Genomic DNA, 18,090 nt, shown 5'->3' with positions numbered 1-18,090 from the left:
CTAAATAACTATTATTACCTGTAGATCAGTCAGTCAGTCAGTCAGCTCCTAAATAACTATTATTACCTGTAGATCAGTCAGCCAGTCAGTCAGCTCCTAAATAACTATTATTACCTGTAGATCAGTCAGTCAGTCAGTCAGCTCCTAAATAACTATTATTACCTGTAGATCAGTCAGTCAGCCAGTCAGCTCCTAAATAACTATTATTACCTGTAGATCAGTCAGCCAGTCAGTCAGCTCCTAAATAACTATTATTACCTGTAGATCAGTCAGTCAGTCAGTCAGCTCCTAAATAACTATTATTACCTGTAGATCAGTCAGTCAGTCAGTCAGTCAGTCAGTCAGCTCCTAAATAACTATTATTACCTGTAGATCAGTCAGTCAGTCAGCTCCTAAATAACTATTATTACCTGTAGATCAGTCAGCCAGTCAGTCAGTCAGCTCCTAAATAACTATTATTACCTGTAGATCAGTCAGTCAGCCAGTCAGTCAGTCAGCTGGTGCTCAGTAACAGAAAAATGTATTCTCTCCAATACGGACAAACACACAGAGACGTCCCAGGCTTGGACACACACACTGAGAGACGTCCCAGGCTTGGACACACACACTGAGAGACTTGGACACACACTGAGACGTCCCAGGCTTGGACACACACAGAGACGTACCAGGCTTGGACACACACAGAGACGTACCAGGCTTGGACACACACAGAGACGTACCAGGCTTGGACACACACACTGAGAGACGTACCAGGCTTGGAGACACACACTGAGAGACGTACCAGGCTTGGACACACACACTGAGAGACGTACCAGGCCTGGACACACACTGAGAGACGTACCAGGCTTGGACACACACTGAGAGACGTACCAGGCTTGGACACACACTGAGAGACGTACCAGGCTTGGACACACACTGAGAGACGTACCAGGCTTGGACACACACTGAGAGACGTCCCAGGCCTGGACACACACACTGAGAGACGTCCCAGGCCTGGACACACACACACACTGAGAGACGTACCAGGCTTGGAGACACACACAGAGACGTCCCAGGCCTGGACACACACTGAGAGACGTACCAGGCTTGGACACACACTGAGAGACGTACCAGGCTTGGACACACACTGAGAGACGTACCAGGCTTGGACACACACTGAGAGACGTACCAGGCTTGGACACACACACACTGAGAGACGTACCAGGCTTGGACACACACACTGAGAGACGTCCCAGGCTGGACACACACTGAGAGACGTACCAGGCTTGGACACACACACTGAGAGACGTACCAGGCTTGGACACACACACTGAGAGACGTCCCAGGCTTGGACACACACACTGAGAGACGTACCAGGCTAGGACACACACACTGAGAGACGTCCCAGGCTTGGACACACACACTGAGAGACGTCCCAGGCTTGGACACACACACTGAGAGACGTCCCAGGCTTGGACACACACACTGAGAGACGTCCCAGGCTTGGACACACACACTGAGAGACGTCCCAGGCCAGGACACACACACTGAGAGACGTCCCAGGCTTGGACACACACACTGAGAGACGTACCAGGCCAGGACACACACACTGAGGAGACTTACCAGGCCAGGACACACACACTGAGGAGACGTACCAGGCCTGGACACACACACACTGAGGAGACGTACCAGGCTTGGACACACACTTAGAGACGTACCAGGCTTGGACACACACTGAGAGACGTACCAGGCTTGGACACACACTGAGAGACGTACCAGGCTTGGACACACACACTGAGAGACGTCCCAGGCTTGGACACACACACTGAGAGACGTACCAGGCTTGGACACACACACTGAGAGACGTACCAGGACACACACACTGAGAGACGTACCAGGACACACACACTGAGAGACGTACCAGGCTTGTGCTCCAGAGGTGAGTTAACGGACACGTCCAAGGCCGTCCACTTCTTCAGACGAGACTGAGGCTCCTTACAGCCAGACCCCGTGTCAAGGCCTACATTCAGGTTAGCGTTCAAGCCTGGAGAAGACGAGAGTATTGCAGTATTTCAGATATACACAGACAGAACTACGTAGACACCAGGATAAAACACTGTCTAGAACTACGTAGACACCAGGATAAAACACTGTCTAGAACTACGTAGACACCAGGATAAAACACTGTCTAGAACTACGTAGACACCAGGATAAAACACTGTCTAGAACTACGTAGACACCAGGATAAAACACTGTCTAGAACTACGTAGACACCAGGATAAAACACTGTCTAGAACTACGTAGACACCAGGATAAAACACTGTCTAGAACTACAGAACTACGTAGACACCAGGATAAAACACTGTCTAGAACTACAGAACTACGTAGACACCAGGATAAAACACTGTCTAGAACTACAGAACTACGTAGACACCAGGATAAAACACTGTCTAGAACTACAGAACTACGTAGACACCAGGATAAAACACTGTCTAGAACTACGTAGACACCAGGATAAAACACTGTCTAGAACTACAGAACTACGTAGACACCAGGATAAAACACTGTCTAGAACTACAGAACTACGTAGACACCAGGATAAAACACTGTCTAGAACTACAGAACTACGTAGACACCAGGATAAAACACTGTCTAGAACTACAGAACTACGTAGACACCAGGATTAGAACTACAGAACTACGTAGACACCAGGATAAAACACTGTCTAGAACTACAGAACTACGTAGACACCAGGATAAAACACTGTCTAGAACTACGTAGACACCAGGATAAAACACTGTCTAGAACTACAGAACTACGTAGACACCAGGATAAAACACTGTCCAGGAAACCCCCGTAGACACAGGGATAGTAGCGAGACAGCTTGATGTACCAGGACACCCCCTGGACAGGACAGTAGTCTGTCTCTTGTTTCTGTAGTGAGACAGCTTGATGTAGCAGGACACCCCCTGGACAGGACACTAGTCTATCTCCTGTACCAGGACACCCCCTGGACAGGACACTAGTCTATCTCATGTTTCTGTAGTGAGACAGCTTGATGTACCAGGACACCCCCTGGACAGGACACTAGTCTATCTCATGTTTCTGTAGTGAGACAGCTTGATGTACCAGGACACCCCCTGGACAGGACACTAGTCAATCACAGCAGGCCCCCTGGACAGGACACCCCCTGGACAGGACACTAGTCTATCACAGCAGGCCCCCTGGACAGGACACCCCCTGGACAGGACACTAGTCTATCACAGCAGGCCCCCTGGGTGTGAGGGCCCTACTAAATGATCAGATTGATATTTCCTTCAGGCATCATGAAGGCCTACCTAAAGGGAAGTTGGTAAAGGAGCCCATGTGGTTGGGCTCCTTCTGCAGCTCAGATGCATTCTGGGGCATGTAGTTGTCCATGTAGGACTTGAGGGGCTGGTGGGCGGGGTTCTGCTTCAAGAGGGAGTGGTCGAGGTGTTGCGGAGGCTGCATCATCGACTGGGACGAACCAATAGGACGGCCCTGCACACAGAGAAGGGAGGGGTTAGATGGCGGCACAGACAGTTAGTCTGTACTATAGACTAGTATCGGAAAAGAACCAAGGTTGTGTATAACGTGCAACACAGACACCGAGAGACAGACAGACACCGAGAGACAGACAGACAGCACGAGACAGACAGACAGTACGAGACAGGCAGAGAGACAGACAGACAACACCGAGACAGGCAGAGACAGACACAAAGAGGCAGAGAGACAGAGACAGGCAAACAGACAGACAGACAACACCGAGAGACAGACAGACACAAAGAAGCAGAGAGACAGAGACAGGCAAACAGACAGACAGCACCGAGACAGGCAGAGAGACAACACCGAGAGACAGACAGACAGCACTGAGACAGGCAGAGAGACAGACAGACAACACCGAGACAGGCAGAGAGACAACACAGAGAGACAGACAGACAACACCGAGACAGACAGAGAGACAGACAGACAACACCGAGACAGGCAGAGACAGACACAAAGAGGCAGAGAGACAGAGACAGGCAAACAGACAGACAGACAACACCGAGAGACAGACAGACACAAAGAAGCAGAGAGACAGAGACAGGCAAACAGACAGACAGCACCGAGACAGGCAGAGAGACAACACCGAGAGACAGACAGACAGCACTGAGACAGGCAGAGAGACAGACAGACAACACCGAGACAGGCAGAGAGACAACACCGAGAGACAGACAGACAACACCGAGACAGACAGAGAGACAGACAGACAACACCGAGACAGGCAGAGACAGACACAAAGAGGCAGAGAGACAGAGACAGGCAAACAGACAGACAGACAACACCGAGAGACAGACAGACAACACCGAGAGAGGCAGAGAGACAGAGACAGGCAGACAGACAACACCGAGAGACAGACAGACAACACCGAGACAGCCAGAGAGACAGACACAAAGAGGCAGAGAGACTGAGACAGGCAGACAGACAACACCGAGAGACAGACAGACAACACCGACAGACAGACAGACAGACACAGCCAGTATGTACCTGCTGGTCCTGCTGGCGTCCCACAGGCATGGGTCTGTGACTCTGCTGCTGTCCAACAGGCATGGGTCTCTGATTCTGCTGCTGAGACTGCTGGAGGAGGAGACGCTGTGGAGACAAACCACCCGTCAGGAATTACACTAGATTTCAGATCTGAGTTAACGGACATCAGGGTTAACCTGTGTATGACAGTGTGTGTGTGTGTGTGTTAACCTGTGTATGACAGTGTGTGTGTGTGTGTGTGTGTGTGTGTGTCTGTGTGTGCTAACCTGTAACTGGTTAAGCTGGTTGAGTTGAGACAGCTGGTTGAGTTGAGACAGCTGGTTGAGGACAGCTACTTGCTGTGGACCAAACAGGTTCAGACCTCCTGCACTGGGAGGGTACTTCAGGAGAGAGGGAGGGACCTGGAACACAGTCACATCAACTAGATTAGTAGAACAGAGACAGACCTCCTGCACTGGGAGGACAACTAGATGAGTAGAACAGGCAGGCCTCCTGCACTGGGGAGGACAACTAGATGAGTAGAACAGGCAGGCCTCCTGCACTGGGGAGGACAACTAGATGAGTAGAACAGTCAGGCCTCCTGCACTAGGGAGGACAACTGGATGAGTAGAACATAGTCAGGCCTCCTGCACTGGGGAGAACTAGATGAGTAGAACAGAGTCAGGCCTCCTGCACTGGGAGGACAACTAGATGAGTAGAACAGAGACAGACCTCCTGCACTGGGGAGAACTAGATGAGTAGAACAGAGTCAGGCCTCCTGCACTGGGAGGACAAATAGATGAGTAGAACAGAGTCAGGCCTCCTGCACTGGGAGGACAACTAGATGAGTAGAACAGAGTCAGGCCTCCTGCACTGGGGAGAACTAGATGAGTAGAACAGAGTCAGGCCTCCTGCACTGGGGAGAACTAGACGAGTAGAACAGAGTCAGGCCTCCTGCACTTAGAGGACAACTAGATGAGTAGAACAGAGTCAGGCCTCCTGCACTTAGAGGACAACTAGATGAGTAGAACAGAGTCAGGCCTCCTGCACTGGGGAGAACTAGATGAGTAGAACAGAGTCAGGCCTCCTGCACTGGGAGGACAACTAGACGAGTAGAACAGAGACAGACCTCCTGCACTGGGGAGAACTAGATGAGTAGAACAGAGTCAGGCCTCCTGCACTTAGAGGACAACTAGATGAGTAGAACAGAGTCAGGCCTCCTGCACTGGGGAGAACTAGATGAGTAGAACAGAGTCAGACCTCCTGCACTGGGAGGGTACTTCAGTAGAGATGTCAATAGTAAGGCAATGGGGAGAATATTCTTGGACCTTCACGAGGTTGAACATCCCCTTTAAAGGGACCTCCCGGTTAACATCCCCTTTAAAGGGACCTCCCGGTTAACATCCTCTTTAAAAGGGACCTCCCGGTTAACATCCCCTTTAAAAGGACCTCCCGGTTAACATCCTCTTTAAAAGGGACCTCCCGGTTAACATCCCCTTTAAAAGGACCTCCCGGTTAACATCCTCTTTAAAAGGGACCTCCCGGTTAACATCCCCTTTAAAAAAGGACAGTCTGGTTAACATCCCCTTTAAAAAGGGACAGTCTGGTTAACATCCCCTTTAAAGGGGACCTTCTCATTAACATCCCCTTTAAAGGGGACCTTCTCATTAACATCCCCTTTAAAGGGGACCTTCTCATTAACATCCCCTTTAAAGGGGACCTTCTCATTAACATCCCCTTTAAAGGGGACCTTCTCATTAACATCCCCTTTAAAGGGACCTTCTCATTAACATCCCCTTTAAAGGGACAGTCTGGTTAACATCCCCTTTAAAGGGGACCTTCTCATTAACATCCCCTTTAAAGGGGACCTTCTCATTAACATCCCCTTTAAAGGGACAGTCTAGTTAACATCCCCTTTAAAAGGGACCTTCTCATTAACATCCCCTTTAAAAGGGACCTTCTCATTAACATCCCCTTTAAAGGGGACCTTCTCATTAACATCCCCTTTAAAGGGGACCTTCTCATTAACATCCCCTTTAAAGGGACAGTCTGGTTAACATCCCCTTTAAAGGGACCTTCTCATTAACATCCCCTTTAAAGGGACCTTCTCATTAACATCCCCTTTAAAGGGGACCTTCTCATTAACATCCCCTTTAAAGGGACCTTCTCATTAACATCCCCTTTAAAGGGACCTTCTCATTAACATTTTTATATGATCACACCAGGTAGTTCATCGGTGGCCACATATATTGTGTGTGTGTGTGTGTGTGTGTGTGTGTGTGTGTGTGTGTACCTGAGAGGACAGGACGGGTGGAGGCACTTGGTTACGGAGATTGTTCTGGGCTGAGTTGAGGGGCTGGGGAGCGTTATGAGATGGTACTGCACTGCTGCCGTACATGGAGTTCACGATCTGAAACACACACACACACACACGTTAAGAGGACTGAAACACACACACACACACACACACACGTGAAGAGGACTGAAACACACACACACGTGAAGAGGACTGAAACACACACACACACACGTTAAGAGGACTGAAACACACACACACGTGAAGAGGACTGAAACACACACACACACGTGAAGAGGACTGAAACACACACACACGTGAAGAGGACTGAAACACACACACACGTTAAGAGGACTGAAACACACACACACACGTGAAGAGGACTGAAACACACACACACGTGAAGAGGACTGAAACACACACACACGTGAAGAGGACTGAAACACACACACACACACACGTGAAGAGGACTGAAACACACACACGTTAAGAGGACTGAAACACACACACACACGTGAAGAGGACTGAAACACACACACACGTGAAGAGGACTGAAACACACACACACACACGTGAAGAGGACTGAAACACACACACACACACGTTAAGAGGACTGAAACACACACACACACACACACATGAAGAGGACTGAAACACACACACACACGTGAAGAGGACTGAAACACACACACACACACACACGCACACGTGAAGAGGACTGAAACACACACACACGTTAAGAGGACTGAAACACACAGGATACACACACTTCAGACAGATTGTCACACACACACACACACACGTGAAGAGGACTGAAACACACACACGTTAAGAGGAATGAAACACACAGGACACACACACTTCGGACAGATTGTCACAAACAAACACACTATATTCAAGAGCAGCGTAACCACTCACCTGCCTACCAGCCTCAGAGACAGAGGGGGTGGGAGCCTGCCCTGAGCAGAGAGAGGGGATAGGCTGAGCAGAGTGGGAGGGGGAAAAGCTCATGCCGTGATTGGAGGAGAGCTCCTCCGAGGCGGAGCGATCATAAGCAGAGAGCGGCAGGGAGAGCTGCAGAGGCAAGGACAGACGGACAGATGAGGAAGGAGGCATGACATCGTGGAAAACAGGGAGAGGAAGAGAGAGAGGAGAGAAGGCCCCAGAGGATGGAGGGAGGAGAGAAGGCCTCAGAGGATGGAGGGAGAAAGAGAGAGGACAGATGAGGAAGGAGGCATGACATCGTGGAAAACAGGGAGAGGAAGAGAGAGAGGAGAGAAGGCCTCAGAGGATGGAGGGAGAAAGAGAGAGGACAGATGAGGAAGGAGGCATGACATCGTGGAAAACAGGGAGAGGAAGAGAGAGAGGAGAGAAGGCCCCAGAAGATGGAGGGAGGAAGAGAGAGAAGGCCCCAGAGGATGGAGGGAGGAAGAGAGAGGACAGATGAGGAAGGAGGCATGACATCGTGGAAAACAGGGAGAGGAAGAGAGAGAGGAGAGAAGGCCCCAGAAGATGGAGGGAGGAAGAGAGAGGACAGATGAGGAAGGAGGCATGACATCGTGGAAAACAGGGAGAGGAAGAGAGAGAGGAGAGAAGGCCCCAGAGGATGGAGGGAGGAAGAGAGAGGACAGATGAGGAAGGAGGCATGACATCGTGGAAAACAGGGAGAGGAAGAGAGAGAGGAGAGAAGGCCCCAGAAGATGGAGGGAGGAAGAGAGAGGACAGATGAGGAAGGAGGCATGACATCGTGGAAAACAGGGAGAGGAAGAGAGAGAGGAGAGAAGGCCCCAGAGGATGGAGGGAGGAAGAGAGAGGACAGATGAGGAAGGAGGCATGACATCGTGGAAAACAGGGAGAGGAAGAGAGAGAGGAGAGAAGGCCCCAGAAGATGGAGGGAGGAAGGAGAGAAGGCCCCAGGGGATGGAGGGAGGAAGGAGAGAAGGCCCCAGGGGATGGAGGGAGAAAGAGAGAGGACAGATGAGGAAGGAGGCATGACATCGTGGAAAACAGGGAGAGGAAGAGAGAGAGGAGAGAAGGCCCCAGAGGATGGAGGGAGGAAGAGAGAGGACAGATGAGGAAGGAGGCATGACATTGTGGAAAACAGGGAGAGGAAGAGAGAGAGGAGAGAAGGCCCCAGAAGATGGAGGGAGGAAGAGAGAGGACAGATGAGGAAGGAGGCATGACATCGTGGAAAACAGGGAGAGGAAGAGAGAGAGGAGAGAAGGCCCCAGAAGATGGAGGGAGGAAGAGAGAGGACAGATGAGGAAGGAGGCATGACATCGTGGAAAACAGGGAGAGGAAGAGAGAGAGGAGAGAAGGCCCCAGAAGATGGAGGGAGGAAGAGAGAGGACAGATGAGGAAGGAGGCATGACATCGTGGAAAACAGGGAGAGGAAGAGAGAGAGGAGAGAAGGCCCCAGAAGATGGAGGGAGGAAGAGAGAGAAGGCCCCAGAGGATGGAGGGAGGAAGAGAGAGGACAGATGAGGAAGGAGGCATGACATCGTGGAAAACAGGGAGAGGAAGAGAGAGAGGAGAGAAGGCCCCAGAGGATGGAGGGAGGAAGAGAGAGGACAGATGAGGAAGGAGGCATGACATCGTGGAAAACAGGGAGAGGAAGAGAGAGAGGAGAGAAGGCCCCAGAAGATGGAGGGAGGAAGAGAGAGGACAGATGAGGAAGGAGGCATGACATCGTGGAAAACAGGGAGAGGAAGAGAGAGAGGAGAGAAGGCCCCAGAAGATGGAGGGAGGAAGAGAGAGGACAGATGAGGAAGGAGGCATGACATCGTGGAAAACAGGGAGAGGAAGAGAGAGAGGAGAGAAGGCCCCAGAAGATGGAGGGAGGAAGAGAGAGGGAGGAGAGAAGGCCTCAGAGGATGGAGGGAGGAAGGAGAGAAGGCCCCAGAGGACGGAGGGAGGAAGAGAGAGGGAGGAGAGACGGCCCCAGAGGACGGAGGGAGGAAGAGAGAGGGAGGAGAGAAGGCCTCAGAGGATGGAGGGAGGAAGGAGAGAAGGCCCCAGAGGACGGAGGGAGGAAGAGAGAGGGAGGAGAGAAGGCCCCAGAGGACGGAGGGAGGAAGAGAGAGGGAGGAGAGAAGGCCCCAGAGGACGGAGGGAGGAAGAGAGAGGGAGGAGAGAAGGCCCCAGAGGATGGAGGGAGGAAGAGAGAGGGAGGAGAGAAGGCCCCAGAGGACGGATGGAGGAAGAGAGAGGGAGGAGAGAAGGCCTCAGAGGATGGAGGGAGGAAGGAGAGAAGGCCCCAGAGGACGGAGGGAGGAAGAGAGAGGGAGGAGAGAAGGCCCCAGAGGACGGAGGGAGGAAGAGAGAGGGAGGAGAGAAGGCCCCAGAGGATGGAGGGAGGAAGAGAGAGGGAGGAGAGAAGGCCCCAGAGGAAGCTAGAGAAGCGGCAGGAAGCCAAAGCTTTTTTTATGACACTGAGCTACCACCAGGGGACTACATTCTGTAATGACACTGAGCTACCACCAGGGGACTACATTCTGTAATGACACTGAGCTACCACCAGGGGACTACATTCTGTAATGACACTGAGCTACCACCAGGGGACTACATTCTGTAATGACACTGAGCTACCACCAGGGGACTACATTCTGTAATGACACTGAGCTACCACCAGGGGACTACATTCTGTAATGACACTGAGCTACCACCAGGGGACTACATTCTGTAATGACACTGAGCTACCACCAGGGGACTACATTCTGTAATGACACTGAGCTACCACCAGGGGGACACTGAGCTACCACCAGGGGACTACATTCTGTAATGACACAGAGCTACCACCAGGGGGACACTGAGCTACCACCAGGGGACTACATTCTGTAATGACACAGAGCTACCACCAGGGGGACACTGAGCTACCACCAGGGGACTACATTCTGTAATGACACTGACAGGGGGCAGTGCAACGCTGGGAGACGGGGCAGTGCAACGCTGGGAGACGGTACACTACACAGACAGACAGTACCTTGTCGTAGTAAGGGCTTCTCTCCATGGAAGGCTCTTTGTGGATCTGGTGCCTGGAAGCTGAGTTTTTCCCCATCACTCCACTGTACTCTCCCATGTTCACATCCATACGCTTGTCAGACATCATCCCTCCTCCTCCTCCCATCTCCATCTTATTGCTCTTCGACAAGTCTTCAGGAGAGTCTCTCTAGGAGGGGATGGACAGAGAGAGGGATCAGATAGGTCAGAGACGAGAGAGAGAGAGCGAGATAGAGTCCACTGATGTGCTGGGGGCTGGTCTTGTGGTCGTGCTGCTGCCCCTGGTGGCAGAGGTTTGCAAGTGCAGCAGGAGAAAATGTATAATTATTTCTCTCACTCTACCGCAGCGCAGCGTTCGGGTCTATACGGGTCCTAGCAGGCAAATCTGTTACACATAAAGTCTACCCAAGACCTGTTCCAATCACACCTGAAGGGTCGGGTTCCGGGAATAAATTACCCAGGTTACCCTTCCAACCCCTCTTCCCTAAAGTCTCGACATCAGACGAGTTCCAACCCCTCTTCACTAAAGGGTCGACATCTGACCAGTTCCAACCCTTCTTCACTGCGTACTCACAGGGTAGTTCATGTTGTTGAACTGTTTGATTTGAGGGTTCAAGGTTCAAGGTTGCGTACTCACAGGGTAGTTCATGTTGTTGAACTGTTTGATTTGAGGGTTCAAGGCTAGGTACTCACAGGGTAGTTCATGTTGTTGAACTGTTTGATGTGAGGGTTCAAGGTTCAAGGCTGCGTACTCACAGGGTAGTTCATGCTGTTCAACTGTTTGATTTGAGGGTTCAGGGTTCAAGGTTCAAGGCTGCGTACTCACAGGGTAGTTCATGTTGAACTGTTTGATTTGAGGGTTCAAGGCTGCGTACTCACAGGGTAGTTCATGCTGTTCAACTGTTTGATTTGAGGGTTCAGGGTTCAAGGTTCAAGGCTGCGTACTCACAGGGTAGTTCATGTTGTTGAACTGCTTGACGAACTGGTTCATCCAGGCATCCTCCTGCTTGTTCATCGATTTGTTGATCTGAAACAAACAGAGACCCTGGTTAATAACCCACACAGAGAGACCCGGGTTAATAACCCACACAGAGAGACTCGGTTTAATAACCCACACAGAGAGACCCCGGTTTAATAACCCACAGAGAGAGACCCCGGTTTAATAACCCACACAGAGAGACCCCGGTTAATAACCTATACAGAGACCCCCTGGTTAATAACCCACACAGAGAGAGACCCGGTTTAATAACCTACACAGAGACCCGGTTTAATAACCTACACAGAGACCCGGTTAATAACCCACACAGAGAGACCCCCTGGTTAATAACCTACACAGAGAGACCCCCTGGTTAATAACCTACACAGAGAGACCCGGGTTAATAACCTACACAGAGAGACCCCCTGGTTAATAACCTACACAGAGACCAGGTTTAATCACCGACACAGAGACCGGTTTAATCACCGACACAGAGAGACCAGGGTTAATAACAAACACAGAGACCCCCGGGTTAATAACCTACACAGAGACCCCCTGGTTAATAACCTACACAGAGACCCCCGGGTTAATAACCTACACAGAGAGACCCCCTGGTTAATAACCTACACAGAGAGACCAGGTTTAATAACCGACACAGAGACCGGGTTAATAACCCACACAGAGAGACCTGGTTAATAACCCACACAGAGAGACCAGGGTTAATAACGTACACAGAGACCCCTGGTTAATAACCTACACAGAGACCCCCTGGTTAATAACCTACACAGAGACCCCCTGGTTAATAACCTACACAGAGAGACCCCCTGGTTAATAACCTACACAGAGAGACCCCCTGGTTAATAACCCACACAGAGAGACCTGGTTTAATAACCCACACAGAGAGACCCCCAGGTTAATAACCTACACAGAGAGACCCGGGTTAATAACCTACACAGAGAGACACGGGTTAATAACCTACACAGAGAGAGCCGGGTTAATAACCCACGCAGAGAGAGCCGGGTTAATAACCCACACAGAGAGACCCGGTTTAATAACCTACACAGAGAGACCCCCAGGTTAATAACCTACACAGAGAGACCCAGGTTAATAACCTACACAGAGAGACACGGGTTAATAACCTACACAGAGAGACCAGGTTAATAACCCACACAGAGAGACCAGGTTAATAACCTACACAGAGAGACCAGGTTAATAACCCACACAGAGAGACCAGGTTAATAACCCACACAGAGAGACCAGGTTAATAACCCACACAGAGAGACCAGGTTAATAACCCACACAGAGAGACCAGGTTAATAACCTATACAGAGACCAGGTTAATAACCCACACAGAGAGACCAGGTTAATAACCCACACAGAGAGACCAGGTTAATAACCCACAGCTAGAGAGACCAGGTTAATAACCCACAGCTAGAGAGACCAGGTTAATAACCCACAGCTAGAGAGACCAGGTTAATAACCCACAGCTAGAGAGACCAGGTTAATAACCCACACAGAGAGACCAGGTTAATAACCCACACAGAGAGACCAGGTTAATAACCCACAGCTAGAGAGACCAGGTTAATAACCCACACAGAGAGACCAGGTTAATAACCCACACAGAGAGACCAGGTTAATATAGCTCCAGTAAAAGCCTAGAAGTTGACCCACACAGAGAGACCAGGTTAATAACCCACACAGAGAGACCAGGTTAATAACCCACACAGAGAGACCAGGTTAATAACCTACACAGAGAGACCAGGTTAATAACCTACACAGAGAGACCAGGTTAATAACCCACACAGAGAGACCAGGTTAATATAGCTCCAGTAAAAGCCTAGAAGTTGACCCACACAGAGAGACCAGGTGAATAACCCACACAGAGAGACCAGGTTAATAACCCACACAGAGAGACCAGGTTAATAACCTATACAGAGAGACCAGGTTAATAACCCACACAGAGAGACCAGGTTAACATAGCTCCAGTAAAAGCCTAGAAGTTGACCCACAGCTAGAAGCCTCAGTAATACCTTGGGAGGGATTTTCTTCATGTAGTTCCAGCTGTGTTGCTGTGGCCCGTTGTTCCTGTTGTCCTGACCGTGGCCGTCTCTGTGGTTCTCTCTGTGACCGTCTCTGTCCCGGTCTCTGTGGTTCTCTCTGTGACCGTCTCTGTCCCGGTCTCGGTGACTTAGGGTGTTGCTCCACATCCCGATCTCCACCTCCTCCTCCGGTTCCCAACTGGCCTGGCACGACACCTCCTCCCCACACCAGGTACTACTCTCCTGCTGCTGCTGCATGGGCTTGGGACCTGGAGGGTGGAGAGAGGACGAAGGGATTAAACCTGGAGAGAGACACGAGGGGACCTGGAGAGAGAAGGGTGGAGAGAGACACGAGGGGACCCGGAGAGAGACACGAGGGGGCCCGGAGAGAGACACGAGGGGGCCCGGAGAGAGACACGAGGGGGCCCGGAAAGAGACACGAGGGGGCCCGGAGAGAGACACGAGGGGACGAGGGGGCCCGGAGGGAGAGACACGAGGGGGCCCGGAGGGAGAGACACGAGGGGGCCCGGAGGGAGAGACACGAGGGGGCCCGGAGGGAGAGACACGAGGGGGCCCGGAGGGAGAGACACGAGGGGGCCCGGAGGGAGAGACACGAGGGGGCCCGGAGGGAGAGACACGAGGGGGCCCGGAGGGAGAGACACGAGGGGGCCCGGAGGGAGAGACACGGGGGGACCCGGAGGGAGAGACACGAGGGGACCCGGAGAGAGAGACACGAGGTGACCTGGAGAGAGAGACACGAGGGGACCTGGAGAGAGAGACACGAGGGGACCTGGAGAGAGAGACACGAGGGGACCTGGAGAGAGAGACACGAGGGGACCTGGAGAGAGAGACACGAGGGGACCTGGAGAGAGAGACACGAGGGGACCTGGAGAGAGAGACACGAGGGGACCTGGAGAGAGAGACACGAGGGGACCTGGAGAGAGAGACACGAGGGGACCTGGAGAGAGAGACACGAGGGGACCTGGAGAGAGAGACACGAGGGGACCTGGAGAGAGAGACACGAGGGGACCTGGAGAGAGAGACACGAGGGGACCTGGAGAGAGAGACACGAGGGGACCTGGAGAGAGAGACACGAGGGGACGAGGGGGCCTGGAGAGAGACGAGGAGATGGGTGTGTGTGTATCTGTCTCACCAGGTTTGTGGTGGTTCTGTGCTCCAGGTCCTTCCCAGCCTCCTGTCGCAGAGTTGTCCCCTCTGTCTCTCAGGTCCTCCCAGGTGGAGCTGGTGTCCATGGGTTTCCCCCAGGCAGATGTCCCGTTGTCCACAGAGACGGGGGGGCCTGGCGGATCACCCCACGTTCCTGACTCCATCTTCTGGGGACCTGTGTACTGTTCACCCCAACCTGGAGGAGGAGAGAGAGGGGGAGGAGGAGAGAGAAAGGAGGAGAGAGACCGTAGGAGAGAGAGAGGGGGAGTAGGAGAGAGAGAGGGGGGGGGAGGTAGTAGGAGAGAGAGAGGGGGAGGAGGAGAGAAAGAGTTGGTGGAGGAGAGAGAGAGGGGGAGGAGGAGAGAGGGGGGGAGGAGGAGAGGAGAGAGAGGGAGGAGAAGAGGCGAGAGGGGGAGGGGGAGGAGGAGAGAGGGGAGGAGAAGAGGCGAGAGGGGGAGGGGGAGGAGGAGAGAGGGGAGGAGAGAGAGAGGGGAGGGGGAGGAGAGAGAGAGGGGAGAGGGGAGGAGAGAGAGAGGGGAGAGGGGAGGAGAGAGAGAGGGGAGGGGGGAGGAGAGAGAGAGGGGAGGGGGAGGAGAGAGAGAGGGGAGGGGGAGGAGAGAGAGGGGAGGGGGAGGAGAGAGAGGGGAGAGAGAGGGGAGAGAGAGAGAGGTATGTGAGGTGGAGTTTCGTAAATGGCAGGTAACCTTGTACCTTCTCAACTCTGCTGTTGTACTCACTCAGACGATCAATAACAGACTAGCTGGGTTTCTAGACTGAGATGATCAATAACAGACTGGCTGGGTTTCTAGACTGAGATGATCAATACCAGACTAGCTGGGTTTCTAGACTGAGATGATCAATAACAGACTGGCTGGGTTTCTAGACTGAGATGATCAATAACAGACTAGCTGGGTTTCTAGACTGAGAAGATCAATAACAGACTGGCTGGGTTTCTAGACTGAGATGATCAATAACAGACTGGCTGGGTTTCTAGACTGAGAAGATCAATAACAGACTGGCTGGGTTTCTAGACTGAGATGATCAATAACAGACTAGCTGGGTTTCTAGACTGAGATGATCAATACCAGACTAGCTGGGTTTCTAGACTGAGATGATCAATAACAGACTAGCTGGGTTTCTAGACTGAGATGATCAATAACAGACTGGCTGGGTTTCTAGACTGAGATGATCAATAACAGACTGGCTGGGTTTCTAGACTGAGATGATCAATAACAGACTAGCTGGGTTTCTAGACTGAGATGATCAATACCAGACTAGCTGGGTTTCTAGACTGAGATGATCAATAACAGACTAGCTGGGTTTCTAGACTGAGATGATCAATAACAGACTAGCTGGGTTTCTAGACTGAGATGATCAATACCAGACTAGCTGGGTTTCTAGACTGAGATGATCAATAACAGACTAGCTGGGTTTCTAGATCAATAACAGACTAGCTGGGCTTCTAGATCAATAACAGACTAGCTGGGCTTCTAGATCAATAACAGACTAGCTGGGTTTCTAGATCAATAACAGACTAGCTGGGTTTCTAGATCAATAACAGACTAGCTGGGTTTCTAGATCAATAACAGACTAGCTGGGTTTCTAGATCAATAACAGACTAGCTGGGTTTCTAGATCAATAACAGACTAGCTGGGTTTCTAGATCAATAACAGATAGTGTAGTTTCCCCAAATTCAGTTTCATCATTTTGTTTATCCAGGTTTCCATTTTCCCCCTTTAATTCCAGTAAGCGCCCAGAAAGAGGCCGCCGTTTAGCGCCCAGCAAGAGGCCACTGTTTAGCGCCTAGCATGAGGCCGTTGTTTAGCGTCCAGCATGAGGCCGTTGTTTAGCGCCCAGCAAGAGGCCGCCGTTTAGCGCCTAGCAAGAGGCTGTTGTTTAGCACCTAGCAAGAGGCTGTTGTTTAGCACCTAGCAAGAGGCTGTTGTTTAGCACCTAGCAAGAGGCTGTTGTTTAGCGCCCAGCAAGAGGCCGCCGTTTAGCGCCCAGCAAGAGGCCGCCGTTTAGCGCCCAGCAAGAGGCCGTTGTTTAGCACCTAGCAAGAGGCTGTTGTTTAGCGCCTAGCAAGAGGTTGTTGTTTAGCGCCCAGCAAGAGGCCGCCGTTTAGCGCCCAGCAAGAGGCCGCCGTTTAGCGCCTAGCAAGAGGCTGTTGTTTAGCGCCTAGCAAGAGGCTGTTGTTTAGCGCCCGGCAAGAGGCCGTTGTTGTTGTTTAGCACCCGGCAAGAGGCCGTTGTTGTTTAGCGCCCGGCAAGAGGCCGTTGTTGTTTAGCGCCCGGCAAGAGGCCGTTGTTGTTGTTGTTTAGCGCCCGGCAAGAGGCCGTTGTTGTTTAGCGCCTGGCAAGAGGCCGTTGTTGTTGTTTAGCGCCTGGCAAGAGGCCGTTGTTGTTGTTTAGCGCCTGGCAAGAGGCCGTTGTTGTTTAGCGCCCGGCAAGAGGCCGTTGTTGTTTAGCGCCCGGCAAGAGGCTGTTGTCAGTCGATTCCCTCCTATGTTCAATGCATTCAGTTGATTCCCTCCTACGTTCAATACATTTAGTCGATTCCCTCCTACGTTCAATACATTTAGTCGATTCCCTCCTACGTTCAATACATTTAGTCGATTCCCTCCTACGTTCAATACATTTAGTCGATTCCCTCCTATGTTCAATACATTTAGTCGATTCCCTCCTACGTTCAATACATTTAGTCGATTCCCTCCTACGTTCAATACATTTAGTCGATTCCCTCCTACGTTCAATACATTTAGTCGATTCCCTCCTATGTTCAATACATTTAGTCGATTCCCTCCTATGTTCAATACATTTAGTCGATTCCCTCCTATGTTCAATACATTTAGTCGATTCCCTCCTACGTTCAATACATTTAGTCGATTCCCTCCTATGTTCAATACATTTAGTCGATTCCCTCCTATGTTCAATACATTTAGTCGATTCCCTCCTATGTTCAATGCATTTAGTCGATTCCCTCCTATGTTCAATACATTTAATTGATTCCCTACTATGTTCAATACAATGTCTGGATTCCATGATTCTGTCTGCGTTCTCTGCAATGCAGATATTTATAGAGCCCTGGACCTGAGTGATTTTTATAGA

General features: G+C 51.3%; 1 protein-coding gene across 5 annotated transcripts in view; it reads right to left on the bottom strand.

Annotated features, from left to right (window-relative positions):
- LOC139365259 (trinucleotide repeat-containing gene 6A protein-like) overlaps window positions 1-18,090 on the bottom strand; it is a 72,489-nt gene that overhangs the window by 19,846 nt on the left and 34,553 nt on the right. For 4 of the 5 annotated variants that reach the window (XM_071102767.1, XM_071102765.1, XM_071102766.1 and 1 more), the window contains 10 exons: window positions 14,970-15,179; window positions 13,808-14,085; window positions 11,751-11,828; window positions 10,785-10,970; window positions 7,721-7,876; window positions 6,800-6,916; window positions 4,794-4,928; window positions 4,528-4,632; window positions 3,318-3,501; window positions 1,901-2,023 (listed from right to left, as the gene is read on the bottom strand). In XM_071102767.1, coding sequence (XP_070958868.1) covers window positions 1,901-2,023; window positions 3,318-3,501; window positions 4,528-4,632; window positions 4,794-4,928; window positions 6,800-6,916; window positions 7,721-7,876; window positions 10,785-10,970; window positions 11,751-11,828; window positions 13,808-14,085; window positions 14,970-15,179 — 1,572 coding nt within the window. The remainder of the gene's footprint in view (window positions 1-1,900; window positions 2,024-3,317; window positions 3,502-4,527; window positions 4,633-4,793; window positions 4,929-6,799; window positions 6,917-7,720; window positions 7,877-10,784; window positions 10,971-11,750; window positions 11,829-13,807; window positions 14,086-14,969; window positions 15,180-18,090) is intronic. The other variant, XM_071102770.1, reaches the window with a different exon arrangement.

This window comes from Oncorhynchus clarkii, chromosome 13 (genome assembly GCF_045791955.1).
Source record: "Oncorhynchus clarkii lewisi isolate Uvic-CL-2024 chromosome 13, UVic_Ocla_1.0, whole genome shotgun sequence".
In the NCBI taxonomy this organism is placed as follows: Eukaryota; Metazoa; Chordata; class Actinopteri; order Salmoniformes; family Salmonidae; genus Oncorhynchus; species Oncorhynchus clarkii.
Note: the sequence above shows the minus strand (reverse complement) of the source record. Positions and strands in the feature narration are given on the sequence as shown.